The 27,272-nt window shown below is 37.3% G+C and overlaps 1 protein-coding gene across 1 annotated transcript in view; it reads left to right on the top strand.

The window, feature by feature from the left end:
• LOC150084455 (enoyl-CoA hydratase domain-containing protein 3, mitochondrial) overlaps window positions 1-26,807 on the top strand; it is a 144,665-nt gene extending 117,858 nt beyond the window's left edge. The window contains exons 8-9 of the mRNA XM_090375233.1: window positions 5,741-5,847; window positions 26,649-26,807. Of these exons, the coding sequence (XP_090231359.1) occupies window positions 5,741-5,847; window positions 26,649-26,766 (225 nt within the window). The 3' untranslated portion in view covers window positions 26,767-26,807. The remainder of the gene's footprint in view (window positions 1-5,740; window positions 5,848-26,648) is intronic.
• The last annotated feature ends 465 nt before the right edge of the window (window positions 26,808-27,272 follow it).

The following is a 27,272-nucleotide window of genomic DNA, read 5'->3' as shown; positions in this document are numbered from 1 at the left end:
TCACCTCGCCGGTGCCTAGTCTCCAGACTCTGTAAGTTGCAAAACTTAAGCCTTTCTTCGTAAGAGCAACCCTTTGTTCCACTCACTAATCTTGTTGCCCTTCTCTGTACCCGTTCCAGCAGCTCTACATCCTTCTTGAAATGAGGCTTCCAGACCTATATACAGTACTCAAGATGTGGCCTAACCATTGCCTTATACAAGGGAATAATCACCTCCTTATCCCTGCTAGAAAAATTCCTGTATATCATTGACAAGACACCATGAGCTACTCTTGCAGCTCGTCTGCACTGCTCAGAGAACTTCATATCTGCCTGCACAATTACCCCCAGGTCCTTTTCATTCTCCACCACTGTCAGTGTAGTACCGCAGAGTTGATATGTTGCTCTGGGGTTACTGTTTCCCATATGTAGTACTTTACATTTGTCAATGTTAAACTTCATTTGCCACCTCTCAGCCCATCTGTTCAACCTTTCCAGATCCTGTTGCAGCAGCATAGTGTCAGTAGTGTCCTTAACAACCCTGCCAACCTTTGTATCATCTGCAAACTTGGACATTAAACTTGATATACCATCATCAATATCATTCATAAACACCGAAAACAACAACGGACCCAACACTGAACCCTGAGGGACTACACTAATAACATTAGTCCATGATGAGCAGTGTCCATTGATTACCACTCTGTCTTCTCCCCCTCAACCACCCCTTTATCCATAGCAGCAATTTGCCTCCAATGCCACACTGCTCCAATTTGTGCAGCAGTCTTCCATGTGCAACAGTATCAAAAGCCTTTCTAAGATCCAAATATATAATATCAAAGTTATTCCCTGCATCCAGTTCTTTTGTGACTACATCATAGTATCCAATCAAATTGGTCAGGCAAGACCTGCCCTTAACAAAACCATGCTGCGTCTGAGCTATAACTGAATTCTTGTGTAGATGATCCTGCAGTGCTTCTTTAACCAGTGCCTCCATTAATTTTCCTGGAACAGAAGTTAAACTAACAGGTCTATAATTACTTGTGTCAGCCTTTGATCCTCCTTTGTGAATTGGGGTTACATTTGCACATCTCCAGTCTATGGGTACCTCCCCTGAGTCCAAAGAAGCTCTCATAATTATGGCTAGGGGTTTGCTTACTTCCTTTGCTGCCTCCTTTAATATAACTGGATAGATCCCATCCACCCCAGGTGCCTTTTTTATGTTTATCCTCAACAATTTCTCCTCCACTTTCCTCTCAGTTATTACAAAATCATCTAGCTCACTGCCAATGTCTACTTTACCTACGTCATTCTCCTTCCTGAATAACTCCTTATGCGTGAATGCAGATGCAAAATACTCGTTTAGAGTGTTAGCCACCTGAGCAAGATCCTCAACTGTTGAACCATCAATATCCAGTGGACCATTCTGATTCATCCCTTTCCTTCTTGAGTTTAAATAGGTAAAGAACTCTTTTCTGTTTTTCTTTGCATCCTTTGTCAAAGATTTTTCGTAGTCTGCCTTTGCCTGCCTAATCTCCTTTGTGACTTGGTTACAGACCAACTTATATCTATCATAGGCTTCCATGTCGCCCATTAATTTGTATGTATTCCATGCATTTTTCTTCTCTGCCACATGTCTCATTAGTTCATCTGACAACCATTTAGGCCTAAACCTTGAACAATATTTCTTAGTTGGTATGTAAAGCCTGGTAGCTTCCAAGATTAGTTCCTTGAATGCTTCCCATTTTGAGTTTGCTGTTGGTAACATCATCAGTTGGTACCCCTGTATAGAATTTAAATACTGTCTCAGACCATCATAGTTGCCTTTACGAAAACAAAAACCCTTCCCTTTACCTCTGATGGTAGTTACTTCCTTGAGTTAATCCCACTTCAACACACTGTGATCACTGCCACCTTGTGGCTCTATCTGCAGATTCTTAATGCATGAAGAATCACTACTGATAATCAGATCAAGAGTATTGCTCTCTCTTGTTGCCTCATGAATATGCTGATGTAGAAAACAATCATCCAATAAATCCACAAAAGCCTGGCTAGTGTGTGAGTGACCAACCCACAAATTCCAGTCAATATCTGGGAAATCAAAATCCCCCATTATAAGACTCTCTGATTTACTGGTCCACTCTATTTCCCTGTACAATATCTTATTATACTCATCAGAGTCATTAGGCCTATAGCGCACTCCTACTCTCAATTTTGATTTCCCTATGCTTATGTCACACCAAACTGACTCTACACTGCCCTGTCCATCGATGTCGACTGGCTTTACTTCCTTGGATTTTATGTGTTTCTTAACTAATAGCATAACCCCTCCTCCCCTCCTGTCCTGTCTATCTTTTCTATACAGATTGTATTCCCCAAATTCCAGTTCCACATTCCTTATATCTGTGTGACACCACGTCTCTGATATCCCAACAATATCTGCCTTTGATGTTTTGAGCAATACCTCAAATTCATCAAATTTATTTACCAAACTCCTAGCATTGGTGTACACGCAAGTATGCATGCACCTGTTTCTATTCTTAGCTACCCTAACACAACCCATGTGTTTACTTGTACCGCAATGACTCCCAGCAGTCTCTGAAATATCCTGCATCTTGTTTTTCAGGCTTCTGCTCATTTCAATAGAAGCAGTGCAAGAATCACTTCCACCTCTGCCAGTGGCTACTGTTAATCTATTAGTCCTTGTATCTCCCCCCAACTAGCAGTTTTCCGACACACCTAACACTGCCTCAACAGCATCAGCAAAAATTCTTGCACCCTTTCTATTTAAGTGTATCCCATCCCTGTAGAAGCAGTCTCTCCTGTTAACAAGTACAGACCAGGCTGAAAAAAATTCTACCCCTTGAGCCTTGCACAATCCCTCCGGGGTCGAATTGATCAACAAGGCTCTCATCATATACTCCCTCCTATCGTGTCTGGGCAGTATTGCAGACACTTTCAAATTCAACCCTAATTCACGGCTTTTTTTCAACAGTGACCTGTACTTGCTAAGTAATTCCGCCAGTCTCCTACTCGTACAACTATATCACCTTTTGTGCCCTTAAAAGATGATATCCGCTCTACAACGTCATCAACCTTTGCCCCTGGCAGACATACCCTGGTCTTATTCCACCTATCCTTTTTACAAAGCACGTTCCCCGTTTCCCTGACAATCGAGTCTCCAACAACTACTAGTTCCTGTGGGACCAGCACATTCTGCCTAGGGTGCTGCCTCTGTGTTGCATGATGACCAAGTGCAAGCTCTGGCATTGTTGTCGGCAGCTGAGAGCTTGATGGGCCCTCAATTTATTTCCTTCGAGGGCATCCACCCTGTCCTTCAAGCTCTCATAAAGGCCCATAACAACGCTGAGTTGTCGCCTGATTTCCTTGCACTCCTTACATCGTGCACACACAAAGACATCCCCCTTGGCAGTATCATGGCCTGTACCCGACTGCTCCGCAAACAGTGCATTTTAAAAGACTGTGATTCAGAGGGCAACTGCCCCCCTCAGTTCTCCCCTGAGCCACAGCACTCCCATTAGCTTGAGCCTTTTGCTTTGCTGCTCTGGTCTGAGTGATGATTCCGATTTAATTCAATAAAATTTCAATTTCAGAACAAAATTAAATCCTTAAGTTATATCCCAAACAGTTATAACGCTATATTTATTTTTTCGGTATCGAGTGTTTTCTACGAGTTCCCTTTATACAACTTCTGTATCACGTGTACCACTATAGTTATGTATTAATTATTTGTTATGGTTAAGTTGTTTTATATATATATATATATATATATAGAGTTAAAAGTACAATTTAATTGACAATAAAGTTTATCAAGATTAATAGATTTACTGATTAATTGACAATATTATATTATGCACTATACTACACTAAGCTTATGCTATCGTGTAAAAATGGCGGGAATTCACGAACGGTACTTCTATGGACTCGTAAGTATTGATTAGCTTCCAAATCTCGCTATCTCAATTTAGAATAAACTAAGGATCCTGACTAGGTCTATAATCTACTTATAGAAGATAATTTGATATAACAATTGTTTAATAAATCGACTAAATTTGGTTAAAAAAAAACCTCTCATTCAACGGAGCTGCCATTTGTAACACATGGATTTGATACCGTTACCGATACTATGTAATACCTACAAAATCTCTGTCAAGTTAAACTTTAAACTAAGTATCGTAACTAGGAATATAAAGCTACTCTAGAAAATAAGTTAATATGCCAATTTAAGCTAATAAATCTTGGGGAATAGCAACCTACAAATAAATTATACACTTGGTGGGGTTTTAATTAAAAACAGTGGAGGAGGAAAGGGGTCTGGGAGTTACAATACAGGTAGATATGAAGTTTTCTGAACAGTACAAAGGCAGCCAGGAAAACCTAGGTGTCCTATCAATGATTAACTAGCTATCCTGTAGAGATAGGGTGGTCAGTCCCACTGTAAGGTAATTTTAAGACCACATTTGGAATACTGTGTTCAAGTATGGAGACCTCATCTGAAAAAGGACTGAACTTCTTGAAAGGGTCCAAAGATGAGCAGCTTGAATGGTGAGATCGGCAGGATGGCTGTACGAGAAAAGACTCTGATTATGTGGGCTGCAGAGCTTGACAACGAAACACCTCAAAGGTGACCTGACTGAGGTTTATAAGGCCCTGAGAGGGATTAGTAAAATGAAGGTGGAATCCTTACTGTTCTAAACAATTTCAGAACTAAGGTCTTAAATTCAAATTACAGAAGGTGAGGTTTAGATTAGATTGTAGGAAGTTTTCTTTTAGCCAGCAAATCGTTAATAGCTGGAACAAGTTGTCCTTGCAGGTAGTTACGGCCGACAGTGTGAATAAATTGAAAGGTCTACTGGATGTTCTTATCTACTTGGTTGGATTTTTTTTTTTTTCTTTTCTTTCTATTCTTTCTTTTTTTTTGCTAGTGTAGGAAAAGCCTGGAGCTACCTTGTACTATATGGAAAATACTATTACTATTTTTGTCAAAAATGAAGGATCTGATACATCATGCTCAAGCAACTCATGTGAAATTAGGACTCAACTGCTTAGATCTCAAGTCAGAATTTGTGGAAGAAACTTGGTATTCACTTACCTCATGCCCAAATGCTTAATCAAAATGGCCTTAAATGAAAGAGATGTCTCCAGCAATTTCTCAAATGGTCAGTTGCCAATCTGATCAAATGATGGTGCAGATTTCTTTGAAGTTTTGATCATTTTTGGATGTTGATTGGTGACCACTTCTTTCTTCACCTTCAAGCAAAATGTGTATCTGTCATGAAACCTTTGAACTGTTGTTTTTAGTCATAGTACTATCTTCATGAACTGTGTTGAGCATTTCAGTTTTTTTCTTAGCTGACTTTCCAAGTTTACAATGAATTTTAATGTTTTTATGTTCTTCAAATTTTGTAATTTTCAGTACACACAATGCAGAAAAATTTAGCTTTCCACTAGATTAGCAGGTAGCAAAAAGTTAACACTTAGGATATGCATGCTCTAAAGATGTAGTCACGAGTCCCACTAACAAACCTTTTAGCTACAACTATGCATTCCAGAATTATAAGATCATTCACCAAACGTTTTGATCAAACCTCGTATCTTTATATATGATTATATATAAAGAGTAAATTTTGTAATCATTAGTTTTGTTAAACTTAACACTTAAGTTTCTTATTATAACAAACAACCAAATACAATAGTTTTACCATGTATAAAATGAATATCTTTCTATTTGTCTTCTACAGACTGAAGAGATAGTTAAAGCTATTGTAACTAAAAGCAGGTCAGTCCTTGCTATGGGTAAAGGTTTTTACTATCAGCAGTTACAACAGAATATATTATTAGCTTATCAGTAAGTAAGATCTATTTGAAATTTTCAATTTTTTTCCGTCTGAAATATATAATTTGAAATTGTAGCATATTTTGTGCAAACTGTGCCTTGCAAGATATTGTCAATCGATAAGGAATTGCAGAAAATATTTATTTCTGCAGTAGTGCATGTGTAAATAAACTAGCAGTGTAGTGTAAAAGAAAAATTTCTGTAAGAACAAAGAATTTCATTTTATGTTCATGTTAAATATTTTTATATTTACTGCTCATATATCACTAATAATAATATTTAAAATTTTATTAGTTTTCTGTGTTAACTTTTGTCATTTAAATTTGGAAGGGGGATACCCAAAAGTGACAGTTAAGGGCAGATGTTTCGAGGGGGCCCACTTAAGAAAATATGCATTTAATTTTAATGTTTTCAAAAATCATAGTAAAAGATTGCTGTCATAATAAAAAATAGTCTGTCCTGATCCCTTGGTCCCCCAATGAACTAACTCAGAACCTTTATGGACACCCTGTTATACACATAAAAGGACTGACATAGCCAAGTGGTTAACACAAGAGTGCAGTAACATGGGCATTTGAATTGACTGTGATTCCAACCCACATGATTTCTGAATATGGATAATGATTATATTCTTGTCAAAAGGCTACTTATGAACTCCTCTGACCAATGTGGTTGAGCCAGAATATAAACAAAATTCAGTAGTAGAAGTTTTATGTCAGTTATTATTATTATAAATAATAATAGTGACAATAATAATGCTTTATTGGAAATTTTTAAAAAAATTAATGCATGTTAATGCACTAAAGAGTTCCTTAAAATGTTGCAAATATTAATTAAGTTAAGAGGGACTCCCATTCCAGTTAGCTGGACAGGCCCGAGGCCTATGCTCTAAATCCACTTTTTTTTAACTTTTTGTATGATTGATAATCTTACTTACAGTATTATGGATATATCTCATCACTGAGTTTTCAGGTCTTTCACTAGTGGTAATTGCTTACCTAACAGTGTGACACTAATAAATGTATGCTGAAATGGACAGTGGCACATATTTGAAATCAACAAAAGCATGCCTCTCTTTTGAGGACAGCATATTTTTTTATTAGAAGTGCTGGTGTAGTACTGAAGCAACTCAATATCAAATTGATGCTTTTTTGTAGGAAACTAACTTTGCTTATAGTTATGTACAAAATTGAGGCTTTTATTTTACCTGTTTGGTGATGTGTTCTAACTCTCATACACCTCCAGTTTTTTCCCTAAATTTACTTGAGCTATTCATATTTTTTTATACTTTCTTTCTGGATCTTTTTTCATAAAATTTCTGTTATATAAATAGCTTTGTAGAAAATCCTTAAACCATATTTCTTTACTTTAAATGATTTTCAAAAAAAGAAAAGTGTATTCTTTTAATAGTTTTGTTAAATTTGATTTAGAAATTTAAAAATATATATAATCTTTTTGTATTTTAAATTTTAAAATTTTATTAAATTAATAATGGCCTTTTTTATTATAGAGGGAGGTCAGAAATAAAATATGATAAATATTCTTGTTGACGCTGGCCGGACAGAAAGTCTAGCTCAAAAATTTTAAAATACATAGCAATATAAAGTTCACCCATGTAGAAAAGAATACAGCCAGGCCTCGCATAACGTGAGTTCGATTAACGCGATTTTCAGTTAACGCTATTTGAAAAATTATACCACTTTTCGCTTTACGCGATTTTTTTTTTTTTTTTTTTGCGATAGTTGAAAAAGATTTGAATCGCGCATTAAGCTTACCGCGAGTCGTACGGACAATAAACAAACGCTTGCCTGCTGCCCACCTCAGTGTGTTCTATCAACCATCGGAAGAAGATGTGTTACTTGTTTGTCTCCTGCTAATAAAGACAATGCATACTTGCATAAAAATTCAAATTTTTAAATGAGCCAGATGAAAATGTTACTGCAAAGGAGATAACTGTAAAAGAATTAGACTGTAAAAGAATTAGATGAAACCTTTCATATCGCATAGAACCTCAAACAAAAGGTTTGAGGTTCTCTGCGATATTTATTTCGCCAGGGCCAAGAGAAGATGGTTGTCGGCTATCGGAAATTGAGTGATGAAAAGAGAAAGTCAACACACTATTCAGATATTTCCGCAACAGTCATTTCTTCATTGTGTATTTTATGTCAGAGGTTCCCAAACTTTCTCAGTTCACGACGCCCATAGCGTCTCAGTAATTTTTTCAAGGCACACCCAGACCAAAAGAAATACCTAACAGTTCCGTTTAGTAGTCAGGTCCAAACAACTTAATAAGAAATTCTGAAACTGTGAACTACCTCGAGCTAGTAGTTCGCGCAGTGTCCAACAGATGTCAAGTATCACTGTGTTTCCATTGAAAATTTAAAATATTCCACGGCGCACAGTTTGAGAACCATGTTTTATGCAATAAACATTTAATTCCATAATTATTTTCATTATCTTTTACATTGTATACAGTTAAAAAGGTATTTTTAAAATTCTTTATGGACATTCCAGAAGGTCAAGGACCAATTATTTTTCCTATTGATTATTATATTTGATTAACACGTTTCTGTTTTGCGCGATGCGCTTGCGGAATGAATTAATCGCATTAATCGAGGCCAGCCTGTAACTGGAAAAGGAGGAAAATGCAAAGAAAGAAAAAGTGAAACAATATGTTCCTTTGCAGGTTTAGGGGTTTCCAGAAATGAAAAATTGAGTGAATGGAAGAAAATTTTTAATTTACAGATTGTTGTTTCCTTGACTAGGAAAAGCTGTCACAAACTGAAATAAAATTTTGGGAGAGTAAATTGAATAAAATGAAGGTTGCCCAATGTAGAGTGCTCAGGTTGCACTTTAAAAATACAGTGCAACGTCGATATAACACACCACTTCATACTGTGGTTTCGTATGTACTCCAGGTATAATCATATCTATCAAAGTGAATTATGAAAAAAAAAGTAATTTGTTCAAAGAAATAGCAATTTCATACTGTAAACTGGGAAAAGTGAATACTGTATACTTAGTCTACTGTACATCCTATTACCATATTAACAAGGGGAGAAATTGGCTAAAAATTGGCTGTATATTCGCTTTGATACATTCAGTTGCAGAGTAATTTTTGTAAACAATAGGGACTCATCAGAGAGTAATTACTGTAGACACCCAGTTTCTCCCCTCAGCTAGAGATGCAGTAAGACAGTATATATCAGTGGAACACCAATTACAAACAGCTACCTCTGGAGGGGAATACAGCTACCATTCATCAAGTGTATTGCGTTAGTTGCAAAGTAAATTTTTGTAAACAATATGTGACATCCTTTCTTCAAATGGAAGTTACACGTAAGATAACAAAAACTGCTAAGGGCTAAACTAGACAAAAATATACATGAACTGACAAGTCATTTATGGAGAAATCACATGAATTCTCTATGGCACTATGATAGGCCATACAGTTTGCTTTTGATTTAGTTTTCTCAAAACATGGTAAATTCTAGGGAATCAGAAATAAATACATGGCAAAATTAGTAAATCAGTAGGGTTGAAGTAATGGCGACCAAATGAATTATACAGTTGAAGAAAAGTTAAAGATTATCAAAAGAGTTAAGAGTGGCAAAACAAAATGAAGTATATTTTACAAGTGTGGAATTCCAGAAGGAACGATCCGTGGTTGGATGAAAGATGAAGAAAATTGCCTTCATTCTTAGACTCTGTAGAAGATGAAGTAGGCCTCCAAAGAATGAAAACTAGACTTTGTGAAAATGTGTGCCAATGAACAATTATACAACTGTTCATTGGCACAGTTATATACAACTGTTCACAGATGAACAGTTGTATAACTGTAACGAAACAGCACTGTAATACAAACTGCTCCCCAACAAGTCATTGGATATTTAAAAGGGACCTAACAAAGAGAGAATTATTGTGTTACTCTGCACAAACAAGACTAGAAATCACAAGTAGAAGCCATTGTGCATTAGTAAAAGTCAAATTCCCCAGTGTTTTAAGCATATCAACATTAATTAATCTCTACCTGTGGTAAAAAATCTCTACCTGTGATTTACAAAAACAGTTCCAGTGCTTGAATGATACTGATATTTTTGCTTCATGGTTTGAAGGTGATTTTGTACTATCTGTGAGATGCCACTTTTTTTCCAAAAAAAAAACTTGAAGAAAAGGCTCTGTTACTGTTAGATCACTGCCTGGCTCGTCCCTCAGCTGATGTCCTGAAATCAAAAGATGACGAGTTCAGAGTTTCCATTCTGCCAAGGAGCACAACTGCACTAATTCAGCCCATGAATCAGAAGCATTATTTGAGCCTTTAAAAGCCTACTGTCATGGTCAGCTACTTGCTGGTGTTGTGAACCAGCAAGGTGTTGGTGTTGTGAACCTGAATGATAATCAGTAGTTGTTGTGTAATCCTTTCAAACAGTTATCATACCATGATTTTTCCAGAAAATTCAAGTTATAGAATTTCTGAAAACATTAACACTGAAAGTCATTGCACACAATATTGGATTAGCATGAGAGAAAGTAAGCTCAACAGCAACTGAAAACTGCTGGAAAAGATGAGATCACTAAATAACCTTGAATTAGCAGCATTTTCAGAACAAAAAGCAAAGGCTGCTTATAACGTACTTAGTGGCAGTCTTGGAGCAAATAACCTAACTGCTTGGTTTGAGGTGGTGTGGTGCAGAAGCTCCAGTTGCACCTTATCTGAGTGAGGAAGAAATCGGAGCCTGATAGGATATTAGGCTCCGATAATAGGATAAATAGGATATTCACAACTTAACAGGTGAAAAAAAACAAAAACTTACTTCAGATTTTCTCTTTCTGATGAAACTAGAAATGCTTTAGACAGCCAAGTCCAGAGAGCAGAGCTATTGGTATAAATAAAACTTTGATTCTATAATGCTGAAGAGGGCAAAGTCTGCAACAGTATTTTTATTGAAAGAATGATAATCAGTTGTTGTCGTGTAATCCTTTCAAACAGTTATACCATGATTTTTCCAGAAAAATCACGGGTATGATAATCTGAAAAAAAAAAAAAAAAAAAATCCCCTGCTTCCCACAAAAGTCAGAGGCTGGCAGCTATGTAACTGGCATTCAAAATAGTTGTCAGTCATTTCCATTATATTTATTTTTTTTTATTAACCTAAAGTGTTATTATTTTCAACTAGAATTTTTATAGATTCTTTTAACCATTATTAGACAAATAAATTTGATCATATCAGGCAGTACTGATTTATTGAATTATGGAAGGTAAGTGCACCATATCTATTATTCTATAGATTGACTTCTTCATGTATAGTCTGAGAATAATTTCTACTAAACTGAAAAGATACTATTCTTGCTTTGGAAACTGACAGTGGGTTTGTGAAACCCACTGTCAATTTCTAAATTTGAGTGTACCCTAATAATTTTTTTCTTCAGGAAATCATTGGTCTTTTGCCTTGTTTTTTTAATGCTTCAGTTGGGCCCTTTGTCCTTCAAATTCCTTTGAATGGTTTGAGCAAGCTCAGTGATGATGGGATTCTTTCTCATGCTAAGATTATGCACTCAAGGGGGCATAAATTCAAATTGAGGAAAGAGTTGCAGAATAGATGTGAGGAAATTTGCCTTTAGCCAGGGAGTGGTTGATTGCAGGAATAAACTTCCATCTGTCATTGTGGAAGTTGACAATTTAAATAAATTCAAGGAAGAGCTAGACAAACTTGAGAGTGGGTGCAAGAGTACATGTGAACAGGAGAAGTTTTTACGGCTCCAGCAAATAGAGAAGTTTTTGCTTTTTATTGGCATATTAATTTATTTTTTAGAGTTATTTTATATTCCTATTAACAATACTTAAGTTTAAATTGAATTTAGGTAGAGATTTTGTAGGGTATCAAATCCATGTGTGGACAGGTTTTGCAGCTCCCACGAACAACAAGTTTTTAATTATACTTAGCCGCTTTATTGACTTAATTGTTAGATTAAATTATTTTTTATAAGTAGCTTATAGACATAGCCAAGCTCCGTGGTTTATTTTGAATTTAGATAGCACGATTTGGAAAGTAAATAATGCCTTGTGTCCATAGATTAACCATTCGTAACTTGCCGCCATTGTTATACGATACAACATGTGCTAGCATAAGGTTTAACGGAAAACTAGATAGTGATCATAGTAGTTTTAATTAATCAGTAAAATTTATTAATCTTATTAAATTTCATTGTCAATTGAATTGTACTTTTTTAACTCAATATATATAGCAACCTAGTTATTACAACCGTGGCGTCGTGAATTGATACAATTTGTTAACAGGAGATAAGAAAGTAATATAACAAAACTCGGAGATAATATTCGATACCGAAATACATATATATAGTGTTATAACCCTAAACCTATATTGGGATATAGGTTTAGGGTTATATTTTGAATTGGAATTTTATTGAACTTGAATAGAAATCATGACTCAGACCAGAGCAGCAATGCAAAAGGCTCAAACTAGTGGAAGTGCTGTGGCTCAGGGGAGAACTGAGGGGAGTAGTTGCCCTCTGAATCACAGTCTATTGAAATGCACTGCTTGTTTGACGTTTGTGGAGCAATCAGAAACGGGACATGATATTGCCAAGGGGAATGTCTTTATCTGTGTGCGATGTAAGGAGTGCAAAGAAATCAGGCGACAACTCGGCATTGTTACGGGCTTATATGAGAGCTTGAAGGACAGGGTGGATGCCCTCAAAGGATTTAAATTGAGGGCCCATCGAGCTCTCAGCTGCCCACATCAATGCCAGAGCTTAAACATCGTGCAACATAGCAGCAACCGCCAAGGCAGAATGTGCTGGTCCCAAAGGAACTAGTTGTTGTAGGTAACTCTATTGTCAGGGAAATGGGGAACAAATTGTGCAAAAAGGATAGATGGAACAGGACCAGGGTATGTCTGCCAGGGGCAAAGGTTGATGACGTTCTAGGGCAGATACCAAGGCAGATATCCTTTGAGGGCACAAAGGGTGATATTGTTGTGCATGTTGGCACTAATGATATTAAGAGTAGGAGACCGGCAGAATTACTTAACAAGTACAAGACAATGCTGAAAAAAAGCCAAGTTAGTGTTGAAATCAATTCTGCCCTGGAGAGATTGTGCAAGGCTCAAGGGGTAGAATTTTTCTCAACCTGGTCTGTACTTGCTAACAGAAGAGACTGCTTCTACAGGGATGGGATACACTTAAATAGAAAAGGTGCAAGAATATTTGCTGATGCTATCGAGGCAGAGTTATGTGGGTCAGAAAACTGCTAGCTTGGGGGGATACACGGACTAATATCTCATCGTGGACTAATGTTATTAGTGGAGTCCCTCAGGGCTCAGTGTTGGGTCCATTATTGTTTTCTGTATTTATAAATAATATTGATTGATGGTATATCAAGCTTAATGTCGAAGTTTGCAGACGATACAAAGGTTGGCAGGGTTGTCAAGGACACTACTGACACTATGCTGCTGCAACAGGATCTGGAAAGGTTGAGCAGATGGGCTGAGAGGTGGCAAATGAAGTTTAACATTGACAAATGTAAAGTACTACACATGGGAAACAGCAACCCCAGAGCAATGTATCAACTCTGTGGTACTACACTGACAGTGGTAGAGAATGAAAGGGACTTGGGGGTGGTTGTGCAGGCAGATATGAAGTTCTCTGAGCAGTGCAGACGGGCTGCAAGAGTAGCTCATGGAGTATTGTCAACGATATACAGGAATTTTTCCAGCAGGGATAAGGAGGTGATTATTCCCTTGTATAAGGCAATGGTCAGGCCACACCTAGAGTACTGTATACAGGTCTGGAGGCCTCATTTCAAGAAGGATGTAGAGCTGCTGGAACGAGTACAGAGAAGGGCAACAAGATTAGTGAATGGAACAAAGGGGTGCTCTTACGAAGAAAGGCTTAAGTTTTGCAAATTACAGTCTCTGGAGACTAGGAACCAGCGACGTGATCTGATAGAGGTGTATAAAGCCTTGAATGGTTTGAGCATGCTCAATGCTGATGGGATTCTTCCTCTCGCTCAGAATAATCACCTGAGAGGGCATAAATTCAAATTGAGGAAAGACAGATGTAGGATAGACGTGTGGAAATTTGCCTTTAGCCAGCTGGTGGTAGGTTGGTGGAACAGACTTCCATCCCTTGTAGTGGAGGTTGATAGCCTAAATAAGTTTAAGGCTCAGCTGGACAGGTATTTTGAATGAACAGAGGGGTGAAGTGGGGTTTTTTTTTTTTTTTGGCTGATGCTGCATAAGCTTGCTTTCTTGCATCAAATGCCTCTACTAATGCTAATAGATTAACAGTAGCCACTGGCAGAGGTAAAAGTGAGTCTTGCACTACTTCTGTTGAAATGCAATTGAGCAGCAGCCTGAAAAGCAAGGCAGTGGGAATTTCCAGAACTGCTGGGAGTCATAGTGGAACAAGTAAATACATGGGCTGTGTTAGGATAACTAAGAGTAGAAACAGGTGCATGTACACCAATGCTAGGAGTATAGTTAATAAATTCGATGAGCTTGAAGTGCTAGTCAAGACATCAAAGGCAGATATTGTTGGGATATCAGAGACATGGTGTCACACAGACATAAGCAGTGCAGAACTGGAATTTGGGGAGTACAATGTGTACAGAAAGGATGGACAGGACAGGAAGGGAGAAACACACAAAAACTAAGTAAGTTCATCCAATTGATGTGGGTGGACAATGCAATGTTGAGTCTGTTTGGTGTGACATAAGCACTGGGAAAGGAAAAATGAGAATAGGTGTGTGTTATAGGCCTAATGAATCTGATGAGTATAATGAGCAATTGTGCAGAGAAATAGTGTGGGCCAATAAATTAGAGTGTCTTATAATGTCTTATATAACGTCACTTAGGTGGCAAGGAACGTGTAGAGTGGTTCTCTTCAAGATGCCTGGTCAGCGTGAAGAGGAAAAGACCAAACCCTCCAGCACATGACAGCATGACAAAACAAATGGCTCTCAGTCCCCAGCAGCTTTCACTCTCCCTCTTACGGCAGTGAGAGGATCAGAGTGGAAGCAGAGGGTGCTAAGAATCTCTGGGTACGACCAGGCTGCCATTCACAGAAAATGAACTTAGCCTGTTATAACGTAAGATCACTCATCGGTGAAGACAAGATATTAGAGCTGGAAAAGGAATTAGAAAATGTGAATTGGAATATCATCGGTTTGGCTGAGACAAGAAGAAGAAATGAATCACTTATAAGTTTATCAAGTGGAAATCTGCTATACACCAATGGAAACAGTGAAAGGAGTGAAGGTGGAGTTGGGTTTCTGGTCCATAAAGATTTTAAAAACAACATTTTGGAATTCAAAAGTACATCACCAAGGGTGTCAAGACTAATACTCAAGATTTCTAAGAGGTACAAGATAAAGATTATAATGATTTATGCACCAACATCGAGCCATGATGATGAAAAGGTTGAAGAAATGTACACCGAAATTGAGAGTCTTCTAGATGAGCAGAAAACCCACTACACTATTATTATGGGCAACTTCAATGCTAAGGTTGGAAAAAGACAAAACAGTGCAGAAAGGGGAACTATAGGAAATTTTGGAATTGGTGAAAGAAATGAAAGAACTGAAAGACTTGTGGAATTTGCAGAATCTCAAGGACTGTCAGTAATGAACACTTTTTTCAAGAAAAGGGTGAACAGAAAGTGGACATGGAAGAGTCCAAATGGATTAACAACTAATGAAATCGACTTCATCCTCACTAACAGAAGATATATTGTGAATGATGTTACCATCCTGAATAAGGTAAATGTTGGAAGTGATCACAGAATGGTAAGATGTACACTTGATATAGATGTAGGAAAGGAAAAAACCGACTCGAGTAAATAATACAAAGGTCTTTGAGATATCAGAAGAGGAGAAAAAGCAGTATGTACTGGAACTTAAGAACAAGTTTGAGCTTCTGCAGACTGATCAGGACCAAGATATCGACGAGGAATATTACAACTTTCTGAAAGTGATAAAGCCCAAGAAACCTATAGGGAAAAAGAAATCCAAAGAAGAAAAAATTAGTCAAGAAACACTTGTCATGATGAACCGAAGATGACAAATGAAAAGGGAGAAAATTGAGTATACTGAGTTATGCAAAGCCATTAGAAAGAGACTCAGAGAGGACATAAGAAGATTTAACACAAGAAAAGTAGAACAAGCATTAAGGGAAAACAAAGGATTTAAATCAGCAGCCATGAGCAGTAATACAGAAAGACAAATGATACTGAAACTGAAGAATAGCGATGGTGTACTTATAAACAGCAGAGAAGGCATAATTCAAATAGCAGAAGACTACTATAGAGAATTATACAAGGAGTAGGGGAATGATGCCAGCAGTGGGGAAGATGGATTGCAAAGTAGCAACATGTATGACATACCTGATATTCTTCCTGATGAGGCAGAACATGCATTGAAGAAAATGAAGAATCAGAAAGCCCCGGGGAAGATGAAGTTACTGTAGAGTTGTTAAAATTGGGAGGAAGAGACATAACACAAAAACTGGCAAGGCTCTTCACAAAGTGCATTAGAAAAGGTGTGACACCTAAGCAGTGGAATAATGTAATCATAGTTTTGCTGCATAAGAAAGGAGATAAATCAGAAATTGGAAATTATAGACCAATTAGCTTGTTATCCCACATCTACAAGTTGTTCACAAGGGTCATTACTAACAGATTAGAAAGAATACTTGATGAGAATCAACCAAAAGAGCAAGCTGGCTTTAGGATAGGATTCTCAACTATGGATCACCTTCATGTAATATCACAGCTAATGGAGAAAGCAAATGAATATAAGACACCATTATGCTTGGCATTTGTGGATTATGAAAAGGCAATTGACTCCATACAGCATAAGGCAATGTTTCGGGCACTGGAAAGACAAGGCATAGATACCCCATATATTATGATTGTGAAGAAAATATATGAGAGTTCTACCTCCTTTATTAGACTAGACAAAGACAGTAGGAAATTTAAAATTGAGAAAGGAGTTCGACAAGGAGAGACAATATCTCCGAAGCTGTTTGATGCTGCCCTTGAGGAAGCTTTCAGAAGATTAGACTGGTCGCAGAAAGGAGTCAATGTGAATGGAGAGTACCTAAACCATTTACGATTTGCTGATGACATTGTGGTCATAAACCACGATCCCAAAGAATTAAAGGAAAATCTTAATCAGTTATGCACAGTTAGTAAGGATTTTGGACTAAAGATGAATATGACTAAAACAAAAGTAATAATGAACAAGTATGCCACAGAAAGAGAAATAATGATTGAAGGAGCAGTAATTGAAAAGGTGAAGTCATATGCTTATCTGGGACAATTTAGTAGCTGTAATAATGATAAATGGCTGGAAGTCAAGAGAAGAATAAATTTTGGATGGATAGCATTCAGGAAATATAGTCACATACTGAAGAGCAATATCCCAGTTTGTCTGAAATGTAAAATAATGAACCAATGTATACTCCCCACCATGACTTATGGAAGTGAAACTTTGGCACTCACCAAAAGAATGGAAGAGAAGCTGAGAACTACACAGCGAAGAATGGAACGAATTATATTGGGAATCAGACTGTTAGATAAGAAGAGAAACACGTGGATTAGGCAACAAACTCAAGTAAAGGACATTCTTATCAAAACTAAAGAACTAAAATGGTCTTGGGCAGGACACATAGCTCAGAGACATGATGACAGATGGACTAAGAAAATAACAGAATGGTACCCAAGAGGAGCTAGAAGAAAACCTGGAAGACAAAGGCGGAGATGGATAGATGAAATTCATGAGTTTGTGGGTAATAAATGGATGGCCAGTGCTCAAAACAGAAGGAACTGGGACGTTGCTGGAGAGACCTTCATCCCGCAGTGGATTGAAAATGGCTGATGATGATGATAACGGAGGATTTTAATTTCCCGGATACTGAATTGAATTTGTGGGTTGGTCACTCACACACTAGCAAGGCTTTTGTGGATTTATTGGATGATTGTTTTCTACAGCAGTATGTTCGGCAGGCAACTAGAGGGAGTAATACTCTTGATCTGATTATCAGTTGTGATTCTTAATGCATCAAGAATTTGCAGATAAAGGAACCACTAGGTGACAGTGATCACAGTTTACTGAAGTGGGATTTACTCAAAGAGGTAACTACTATCACGGGTAAAGAGAAGGGTTTTTGCTTTCGTAAAGGCGACTACAGTGGTCTGAGACAGTATTTAAATTCTATACGGTGGAACCAAATGATAATGTTACCAACAGCAAATTCAAAATGGGAAGCATTCAAAGAATTAATCTTGGAAGCTACTAGGCTTTTCATGCCAACAAAGAAATATTCTTCAAGATTTAGGCTTAAATGGATGTCAGTTGAACTAATTATACATGTGACAGAGAAGAAAAATGCATGGGATACATATAAATTAACTTGTGACACAGAAGCCTATGATAGATATAAGCTAGTCTGTAACCAAGTTACAAAGGAGGTTAGGCAGGTGAAGGCAGATCACGAGAAATCTTTGGCAAAGGGTGCAAATAAAAAAAAGCAAAGAGTTCTTTACATATGTAAACTCTAGAAGGAAGGTGATGGAATCAGATTGGTCCACTTGATATCAATGGTTCAACTGATGATGATCCTACTCAGGTAGCTAACAAACTAAATGAATATTTGGCATCGACATTCACACATGAGGAGCTATTCAGGGAGGGGAATGCCAGAGGTGTATTTAACTCTGGTAGTAAGCTAGATAATCTTGTAATAACTGAGAGTAAAGTGGAAGAGAAATTGTTGAAGATAAACACAAGAAAGGCATCTGGGGCGGATGGAATCTATTCCAGTTATATTAAAGGAGGCGGCAAAATAAGTAAGCAAACCCTTAGCCATAATTATGAGAGCTTAACTGGACTCAGGGGAGGTACCCATGGACTGGAGATGTGCAAATGTGACCTCAATCCACAAAGGAGGGTCAAAGGGAGACACAGGTAATTACACACCTGTTAGTTTAACTTCTGTTCCAGGGAAAATAATGGAGGCACTGGTTAAAGAAGCATTGCAGGATCCTCTAGACAAGACTTCAATTATAGCTCGGACACTGCATGGGTTTGTTAAGGGAACGTCTTGTCTGACTAATTTGATTCAAAACTATGATGTAGTCCCAAAGGAACTGGATGCAAAAAATAACTTTGATATCATATATTTGGATCTTAGAAAAGCCTTTGATACTGTTACACATGGAAGACTACTGCACGAATTTGAGCAGTGTGGCATTGGAGGCAAATTGCTGCTATGGATAAAGGAATGGTTGAGTGGGAGAATACAGAGAGTGGTAATCAATGGATACTGGTCTTCGTGGACTAATGTTATTAGTGGAGTCCCTCAGGGTTCAATGTTGGGTCCATTGTTGTTTTCTGTATTTATAAATGATATTGATGATGGTATATCAGGCTTAATGTCCAAGTTTGCAGACCATACGAAGGTTGGCAGGGTTATTAATGACACTAAGTACAGTGCACTGTTGCAACAGGATCTGTAAAAGTTGAGCAGATGGGCTGAGAGGTGGCAAATGAAGTTTAACGTTGACAAATGTAAAGTACTACATATGGGAAGCAGTAATCCCAGAGTAATGTATCAACTCTGTGTGGTACCACACTGACAGTGGTAGAGAATGAAAAGGACCTGGGGGTAATTGTGTAGGCAGATATGAAGTTTTCTGAGCAGTGCAGACGGTCTACAAGAGTAGCTCATGGTGTCTTGTCAATGATATACAGGAATTTTTCTAGCAGAGATAAGGAGGTGATTATCCCTTTGTATAAAGCAGTGGGTTGCCTTATACAAGGGGATTATTAATAAAACAAAGGGTTGCTCTTACGAAGAAAGGCTTAAGTTTTGCAAATTACAGTGTCTGGAGACTAGGCACCTGCGAGGTGATCTGATCGAGGTGTATAAAGCGTTGAATTGTTTGAGCATGCTCAATGCAGATGGGATTCTTCTTCTTGGTCAGAGTAATCGCCTGAGAGGGCATAAGTTCAAATTGAGGAAAGACGGTTGTAGGAGAGATATAGATGTGCGGAAGTTTGCCTTTAGCCAGCGGTGGTTGATTGCTGGAAAAAACTGCCATCTGTCGTTGTTGAAGTTGATAACTTAAATAGATTCAAGGCACAACTTGACAAACATTTGGAGTGAGTGGATGGGTGAAATAAGGGTTTTTTTTTTTTTTTTTCTGGCTGATGCCATATAAGCTTGCTTTCTTGCATCATGTGGCTTTTTCTATTGCTAACTTTTGGGACAAATGGATAGGTGTAATGGGAAGTGTTTTTTTTTTTTTTTTTGGCTGGTACTGTATAACCTTGCCTTCTTGCATCATGTGCCACTACTATAAATAATGCTAATGCTATTCAAGATTGTCACTAATATCTGCTATTTTTTTTTCATTTGTATATATTGCTGCTTTAAGTTTCAAGAAATTATGACATTAATATGAAATAGCATAGCGTATCTATTACAAAACTTAGCTCCTGACTATATGGTTAAATCATTAAATTATTGAAAGCAAAGTGAAACTAGATGAAGAATCTAAAAAACTTAAACTGAATTTCCAGGGGAAAAAAAAAAAAACATGCACTTCTGAATGGTTTGTCATATGTAACCTGAAACTATGTTAAAATACATGAAAATGCAAAAAGATGAAGAGGCCTAACATTGGGATTTTATTGAGCACCATTGTCTTGTCCAAAAAATGTTAATCATAGTATAATATTATTTTAAGTGAGTTTAGTTCCTATAATGCAAAATGTGCAAGAAGTGAACATACTGTTCAAAAAAAAAAAAAAAAAGGTGGAAATAGAAACAGAATAAGTCTGCCAAGGAATAAAATTAAGGATGTAGAGCAGTTATTATATCATTCAGGCATAGTTGGTGACATTGCTGTAGCCATTAATACTAATGATATTAAGAATATGATATGTGGGGGTTTAATTAATAGGTACAGGGCAATGTTGAGAAAAACTGACAAGTTAGGATTCAATTTTAAAGTGCCTGCAATTCTCTCCAGACATGGTAGGAGGGAGTACATGACAAGAACCTTGTCAATCATTTCAGCCTTGAAGAGACTGTGCAAGGATCATGGGATTGAATTTTTTTCAGCATGATCTGTGCTTGTTAAAGGAGAGAATTGCCAGTGTAGCTTATATTTTTACAGGGATGGGATACACTTAAATAGAAGAACACAAGAATATTTGCTAAGGCTATTGAGCCAGTGTTAGATGGATCGGAAAAATGATAGTTTGGGGGATACACAAACATAGGTTAATAGCAAATGGAAGCACAGTAGAAAGTGATTCTAGCACTGCTTCTACTGGAACGTAGGCAACCTGGAAAGTGAGGTGATGGAGATTACATGGTTTGCTGCAAGTCCTCATGGGACAAGCAAATACAAATTATGGTTACGAAGAGCAAAAACAGCTGCATATATTCTTACATGTACACTAATTCTAGGAGTATAGTACACAGATTTCATCAATTTGAAGTCCTGATTTAGTCATCAAATGGAGATTTAGAGATACTGAAAACATGGTGCCACTCACAAAAATGGGATGTGAAAATTGATTATGGTAAAAACAATACACAGTAAAGTGATGATAATGATTTTATGTTTTATGGTGCATTAGCAACATTGGCTGTGATATGCCAAGTCCAGTACAGGAAGGGCAGACAGTACAGGAGGAAGGGATGAGTTATGCTCTTCATTAACAAGCATATAGAATCTAAGGCAGGTAATATGGATGACCAATGCAATGTTGAATCAGTTTGGTGTGACATATGCACTGTAAAAAATAAATTGAGATTAGGAGTCTGCAATGGACCAAACAACTGTATAATGATTGTATAATGAACAATTACACAGACAAATAGAATGGGTTAGTAGAGATTGTCTTATAATGGAGAATTATAACTTTCTAGATATTGACTGTAATTTATGCGTTGGACACTCACACAGTAGCAGAAATTTTCTGGCTCAATAAGATCCAGAAAATCAGGCAGCAAGAGAAAGCAATACTCGATCTAATTATTGATAGTGAATTTTCATGATCATAGTGTATTAATGTGAGATTTACTTAAAGATACAATTGCTGTCATTGGGAAAGGGAAGGGAATTTGCTTTCATAAAGGTAACTACAATGATCATAGTTTTCAAATTCTTTTCAATGGGAGGCATTCAGAGATGTAATCACAGAAGCAACTAAGCATTTTATGCCAACTAAGGATATGGCTAAAGATTTAGACCTAAGTGGATGTCTGATGAACTGATCAGATTAGAGGCAGAGAAGAAAAATGCATGAGATGATTATAAATTAGCAGGGAACACAGACACCCTCCAGTAACTACAAAGTACAGTAGTTTGCAGTCAAGCTACTACGAGGTTAGGCAAGCTAAGCCAGCTTATGAGAAGTCTTTTAGCATTAGTAAAGGCACATGATGCAAGAAAGCAAGCTTATATAGCATTAGCCAAAAAAAAAAAAAAAAAACCTTCTGATTTCACCCATCCATTCACGCCATATGTTTGTCTGATTCTGCCTTGAATCTATATAAGCTATCAACTTCTACGATAGATGGAAGTTTGTTCCAGCAATCAACCAGCCACTGGATAAAGGGAAACTTTCGCAAATGCTATCGTACAATTCTTTCCTCAATTTGAATTTAGGCTCTCTCAGGCGATTATTCTGAGCAAGAGGTAGAATCCCATCAGCATTGAGCATGATCACACCATTCAAGGCTTTATACACCTCAACCAGATCACCTCACAGGTGCCTAGTCTCCAATTTGCAAAACTTAAGCCTTTCTCCATAAGAGTAACCCTTTGTTCCATTCACTAATCTTGTTGTCCTTCTCTGTACTCGTTCCAACAGCTCTACATCCTTCTTAAAATGAGGCCTCCAGACCTGTATACAGTACTCAAGGTGTGGCCTGACCATTGCCTTATACAAAAAAAATAATCACCTCCTTATCCCTGCAAGAAAAATTCCTGTATATCATTGACAAGACACCATGAGCTACTCTTGCAGACCTGCTCAAAAAACTTTGAATCTGCTTGCACAATTACCCCCCCCCCCCCAGGTCCTTTTCATTCTCTGCCACTATCAGTGTAGTACCACACAGTTGATACGTTATTCTAGGGTTACTGCTTTCCATATGCAGTACTTTACATTTGTCAATATTAAACTTCAGTTGCCACCTTTCAGCCCATCTGCTCAACTTTTCTAGATCCTGTTGCAGCAGCGTACCATCATTAGTGTCATTAAAAACCCTGCCGACCTTCGTATCGTCTGCAGACTTGGATATTAGGCCTGATATTCCATCATTAATGAATACAGGAAACAACAATGGACCCAACACTGAACCTGAGGGACTCCACTAATAACATTAATCCACGAAGACCAGTGTTCATTGATTACCACTCTCTGTCTTCTCCCACTTAACCATCCCTTTATCCATGTGCAATAGTATCAAAAGCTTTTCTAAGATCGAAATATATGATATCAAAATTATTATTTGCATCCATTTTCTTTGTGACCACATCATAATATCCAGTAAAATTGGTCAGATAAGTCTTCTTCTTAACAAACCTGTACTGTGTCCAAGCTATAACTGAAGTCTTGTCTAGATGATCCTGCAGTGCCTCCATTAATTTCCCTGGAACAGAAGTTAAACTAACAGGTCTGTAATTATTTGTGTTCCCTTTGATTCTCCTTTGTGAATTGGGGTCACATTTGCACATGTCTAGTCCATGGGTACCTCCCCTGAGTCCAAGGAAGCTTTCATAATTATGGCTAACGGTTTGCTTACTTCCATTGCTGCCTCCTTTAATATAACTGGATAGATCCCATTCATCCCAGGTGCCTTTCTTACGTTTATCTTCAACAATTTCTCCTCCACTTTACTCTCAGTTATTATAAGATTATCGAGCTTACTGCCAGAGTTGAATACACCTCTGGCATTCCCCTCCCTGAATAACTCCTCATGTGTGAATGTCGATGCAAAATATTCATTAAGTTTGTTAGCTACCTGAGTAGGATCATCAACAGTTGAACCATCGATATCAAGTTGACCAATCTGATTCATCCCCTTCCTTCTAGAGTTTACATAAGTAAAGAACTCTTTGCTGTTTTTCTTTGCATCCTTTGCCAAAGGTTTCTCGTAATCTGCCTTCGCCTGCCTAACCTCCAGGCGCCTCCGTAGCCAGGTGGGAAGGAGCAGCAGTGCGTAGCACATGCTTCTTGATTAGACCGGGGTTCGAGCCCATCACCACCAAATACGGAGGATGCGGAAAGGTCAGGGAATGACCACCGCATATTCCTGGAGCAATATGGCCTTAGTTGCTAATTCTCCAAAAAAAAAAACAAACAAGCCTAATCTCCTTTGTAACTTGGTTACAGACCAGCTTATATCTATCATAGGCTTCTGTGTCACATGTTAATTTATATGTATCCCATGCATTTTTCTTCTCTGTCATATGTCTAATTAGTTCATCTGACATCCATTTAACCCTAAATCTTGAACAATATTTGTTTGTTGGTATGAAAAGCCTAGTAGCTTCCAAGATTAATTCTTTGAATGCTTCCCATTTTGAATTTGCTGTTGGTAACATCATCAGTTGGTCTCACCATACAGAATTTAAATACTATCTCAGACCACCGTAGTCACCTTTACGAAAGCAAAAACTCTTCCCTTTACCCCTGATTTTAGTTACCTCTTTGAGTAAATCCCACTTCAGCACACTGTGATCACTGCCACCTAGTTGTTCCTTTATCTGCAGATTCTTAATTGAAGAATCACTACTGATAATCAGATCAAGAATATTACTCCCTCTAGTTGCCTCCTGAACATGCTGCTGTAGAAAACAATCATCCAATAAATCCCCAAAAGCCTTGCTAGTGTGTGAGTGACCAACCCACAAATTCCAGTCAATATCTGGAAAATAAAATCCCTGATTATAAGACACTCTGATTTACTGGCCAACTCTATTTCTCTGTACAGTTTATTATAATCATCAGAGTCATTAGGCCTATAACACGCTCCTACTCTCAATTTTGCTTTCCCGGTGCTTATGTCACACCAAACTGACTCGACACTGCATTGTCCACCCATGTCAATTGGCTGCACTTCTTAAGATTTTATGTGTTTCTTAACTAATAGCATAACCTCTCCTCCCTTCCTATCCTGTCTATCCTTTCTGTAGACGTTGTACTCCCCAAATTCTAGTTCTGCATTCCTTATATTTGTGTGACACCACGTCTCTGATATCCCAACAATATCTGCCTTTGATGTTTTGACCAACACCTCAAATTCATTTACCAAACTTCTAGAACTGGTGTACACGCAAGTATACATGCACCTGTTCCTATTCTTACCTACCCTAACACAGCCCATGTATATACTTGTTCCGCAATGACTCCCAGCAGTCTCTGAAATCCCTTGCACTTTGTTTTCCAGGCTGCTGCCCATTCCAATAGAAGCAGTGCAAGAATCACTTTCACCACTTCCAGCGGCTAATGTTAATCTATTAGTCCATGTATCCCCCAAACTAGCAGTTTTCCAACCCACCTAACACTGTCTCAATAGCATCATCAAATATTCTTGCACCCTTTCTATTTAAATGTATCCCACCCCTGTAGAAGCTATCTCTCCTGTTCACAAGCACAGACCAGGCTGAGAAAAATTCCACCTGTAAATTCTACCTCTTTGCATTCTTTGTTAAGAATTCAAAGAATTCTTTGCTCATGTCGACACTGGAAGGAAAGGGATGAACCACATTAGCCCAATAGACATGAATGACATAACTATCAATAATCCTGTTTAAGTTTCTGATAAATTAAATATTTTGCATCTCCATTTGCAATAAGTTTTCAGGAATGGGAATATCAGAAGTATACTAAAGTATAACTGGAAGCTAAATGACTTTGTGATAACCAAAAAGAAAGCAGAAAACAAACTGTCAAAGCTAAAAGAAAATAAGGAATCTGGAGCTGATTGGATCTATCCAGTTATTAAAAGAAGCAGGAAACCCATTGGCCATAATTACAAGAGCATCCTATGGATTCAGAGTGAGTCCTATAGCTCGGAGATATGCAAATGTCTCTCCTAATCACTAAGGGGAGGATCAAAGAAAAAAACTGAGTAATCACGGACCACAAAGCTGACTTCTGTTGCAGGGAAAAAATGGATTCAGTGGTTAAAGAATTACTGTAGGATCATCTTGATAGGAATGAAGTTATACTTAAATTACAATATGGTTTTGTTAATGGGAGTATCGGATCAATCTGATTCACTATACTGTAGACCCAATAATGTACATTGTATTGAATTTACGTATTCCAATACAATGTATTGAAATATGTAAATACAGTATATTCATGGTGCTGCAAGGCAGGTTGTACTGGTAGTTTCACAATTTGGGTAATAAGTGCCTTTTGAAAAGATGTCATTTTATTCAATTTGCCCATTTTGTAAAAAATGGATGCAAATAAATATTATAGAAACAGATTGGAATAATCAAACAATTTCTGACAAATGTCATTTAGGCATATTTTATATGATAATTGTACTCTACATCTCACCAATTTTTATTTAATGACAAGAAATTTATTACTTTTCTGTGCTAGCAATCAAAGAAGTGGCAACTTCTAAAGTTCTTTGTGGTTTGATTATTCTTCTCTATTAAAAAAAAAACAAAAAAATTATTTATATATAGTGTGATATGATTAAAAATCTATGCAAACCTTTCTTGACTGACCTTTACAAATTCCATTTCAGGGAAGGAGAAAAAGTGATGGTGAATAATCTGCAACTCAAGGATGCTCAAGAAGGAATTAATGCATTCTTTCAAAAAGTTCCTCCAAACTGGCTGCATACAAATGACAAGCACAATTAGCTTGTAATAGAAGATGTTCAGAACTCTTGATAAACATATGGAAGTTCTAAGCATATATGTTTATTTTGTCATGATGTTTTCACTCAGACTTAAGTTTACTGGAAACTTAAAAACTGAAGAAATTATTTCAAATATGTATATATTCTGCTATGCAAAAAGTCTTCATTTGTAAAACATTTCAGATTGCTATTATGAATTACCTTAATAAAATGCATGAAAGCTGTTCAAGTAGTTTGATATTTTTCTGGTATTGTCTCTTCTTCTTGTGGAAAGAGGACTCTACATGGTAAGTCATATGTATAGACTAAAATGACAAATAAGTGCAACTTTGTACCATGTAAATATATTTTAAATTGTAAACACATCGATCTTCACTTAGAATATTGGCAATGTTTCAAGGTTCTACTGAACACTATCTTCAGACCTGGGGGGGGGGGGAACTGCATAACACTCTAAATAGTAGTTGAAATACTTTAGCATAGGATATTGTTATAATAGCAAAGAGT

This window comes from Mastigoproctus giganteus, chromosome 6 (genome assembly GCF_048544385.1).
Source record: "Mastigoproctus giganteus isolate SK-2022 chromosome 6, ASM4854438v1, whole genome shotgun sequence".
Lineage (NCBI taxonomy): Eukaryota > Metazoa > Arthropoda > Arachnida > Uropygi > Thelyphonidae > Mastigoproctus > Mastigoproctus giganteus.
Note: the sequence above shows the minus strand (reverse complement) of the source record. Positions and strands in the feature narration are given on the sequence as shown.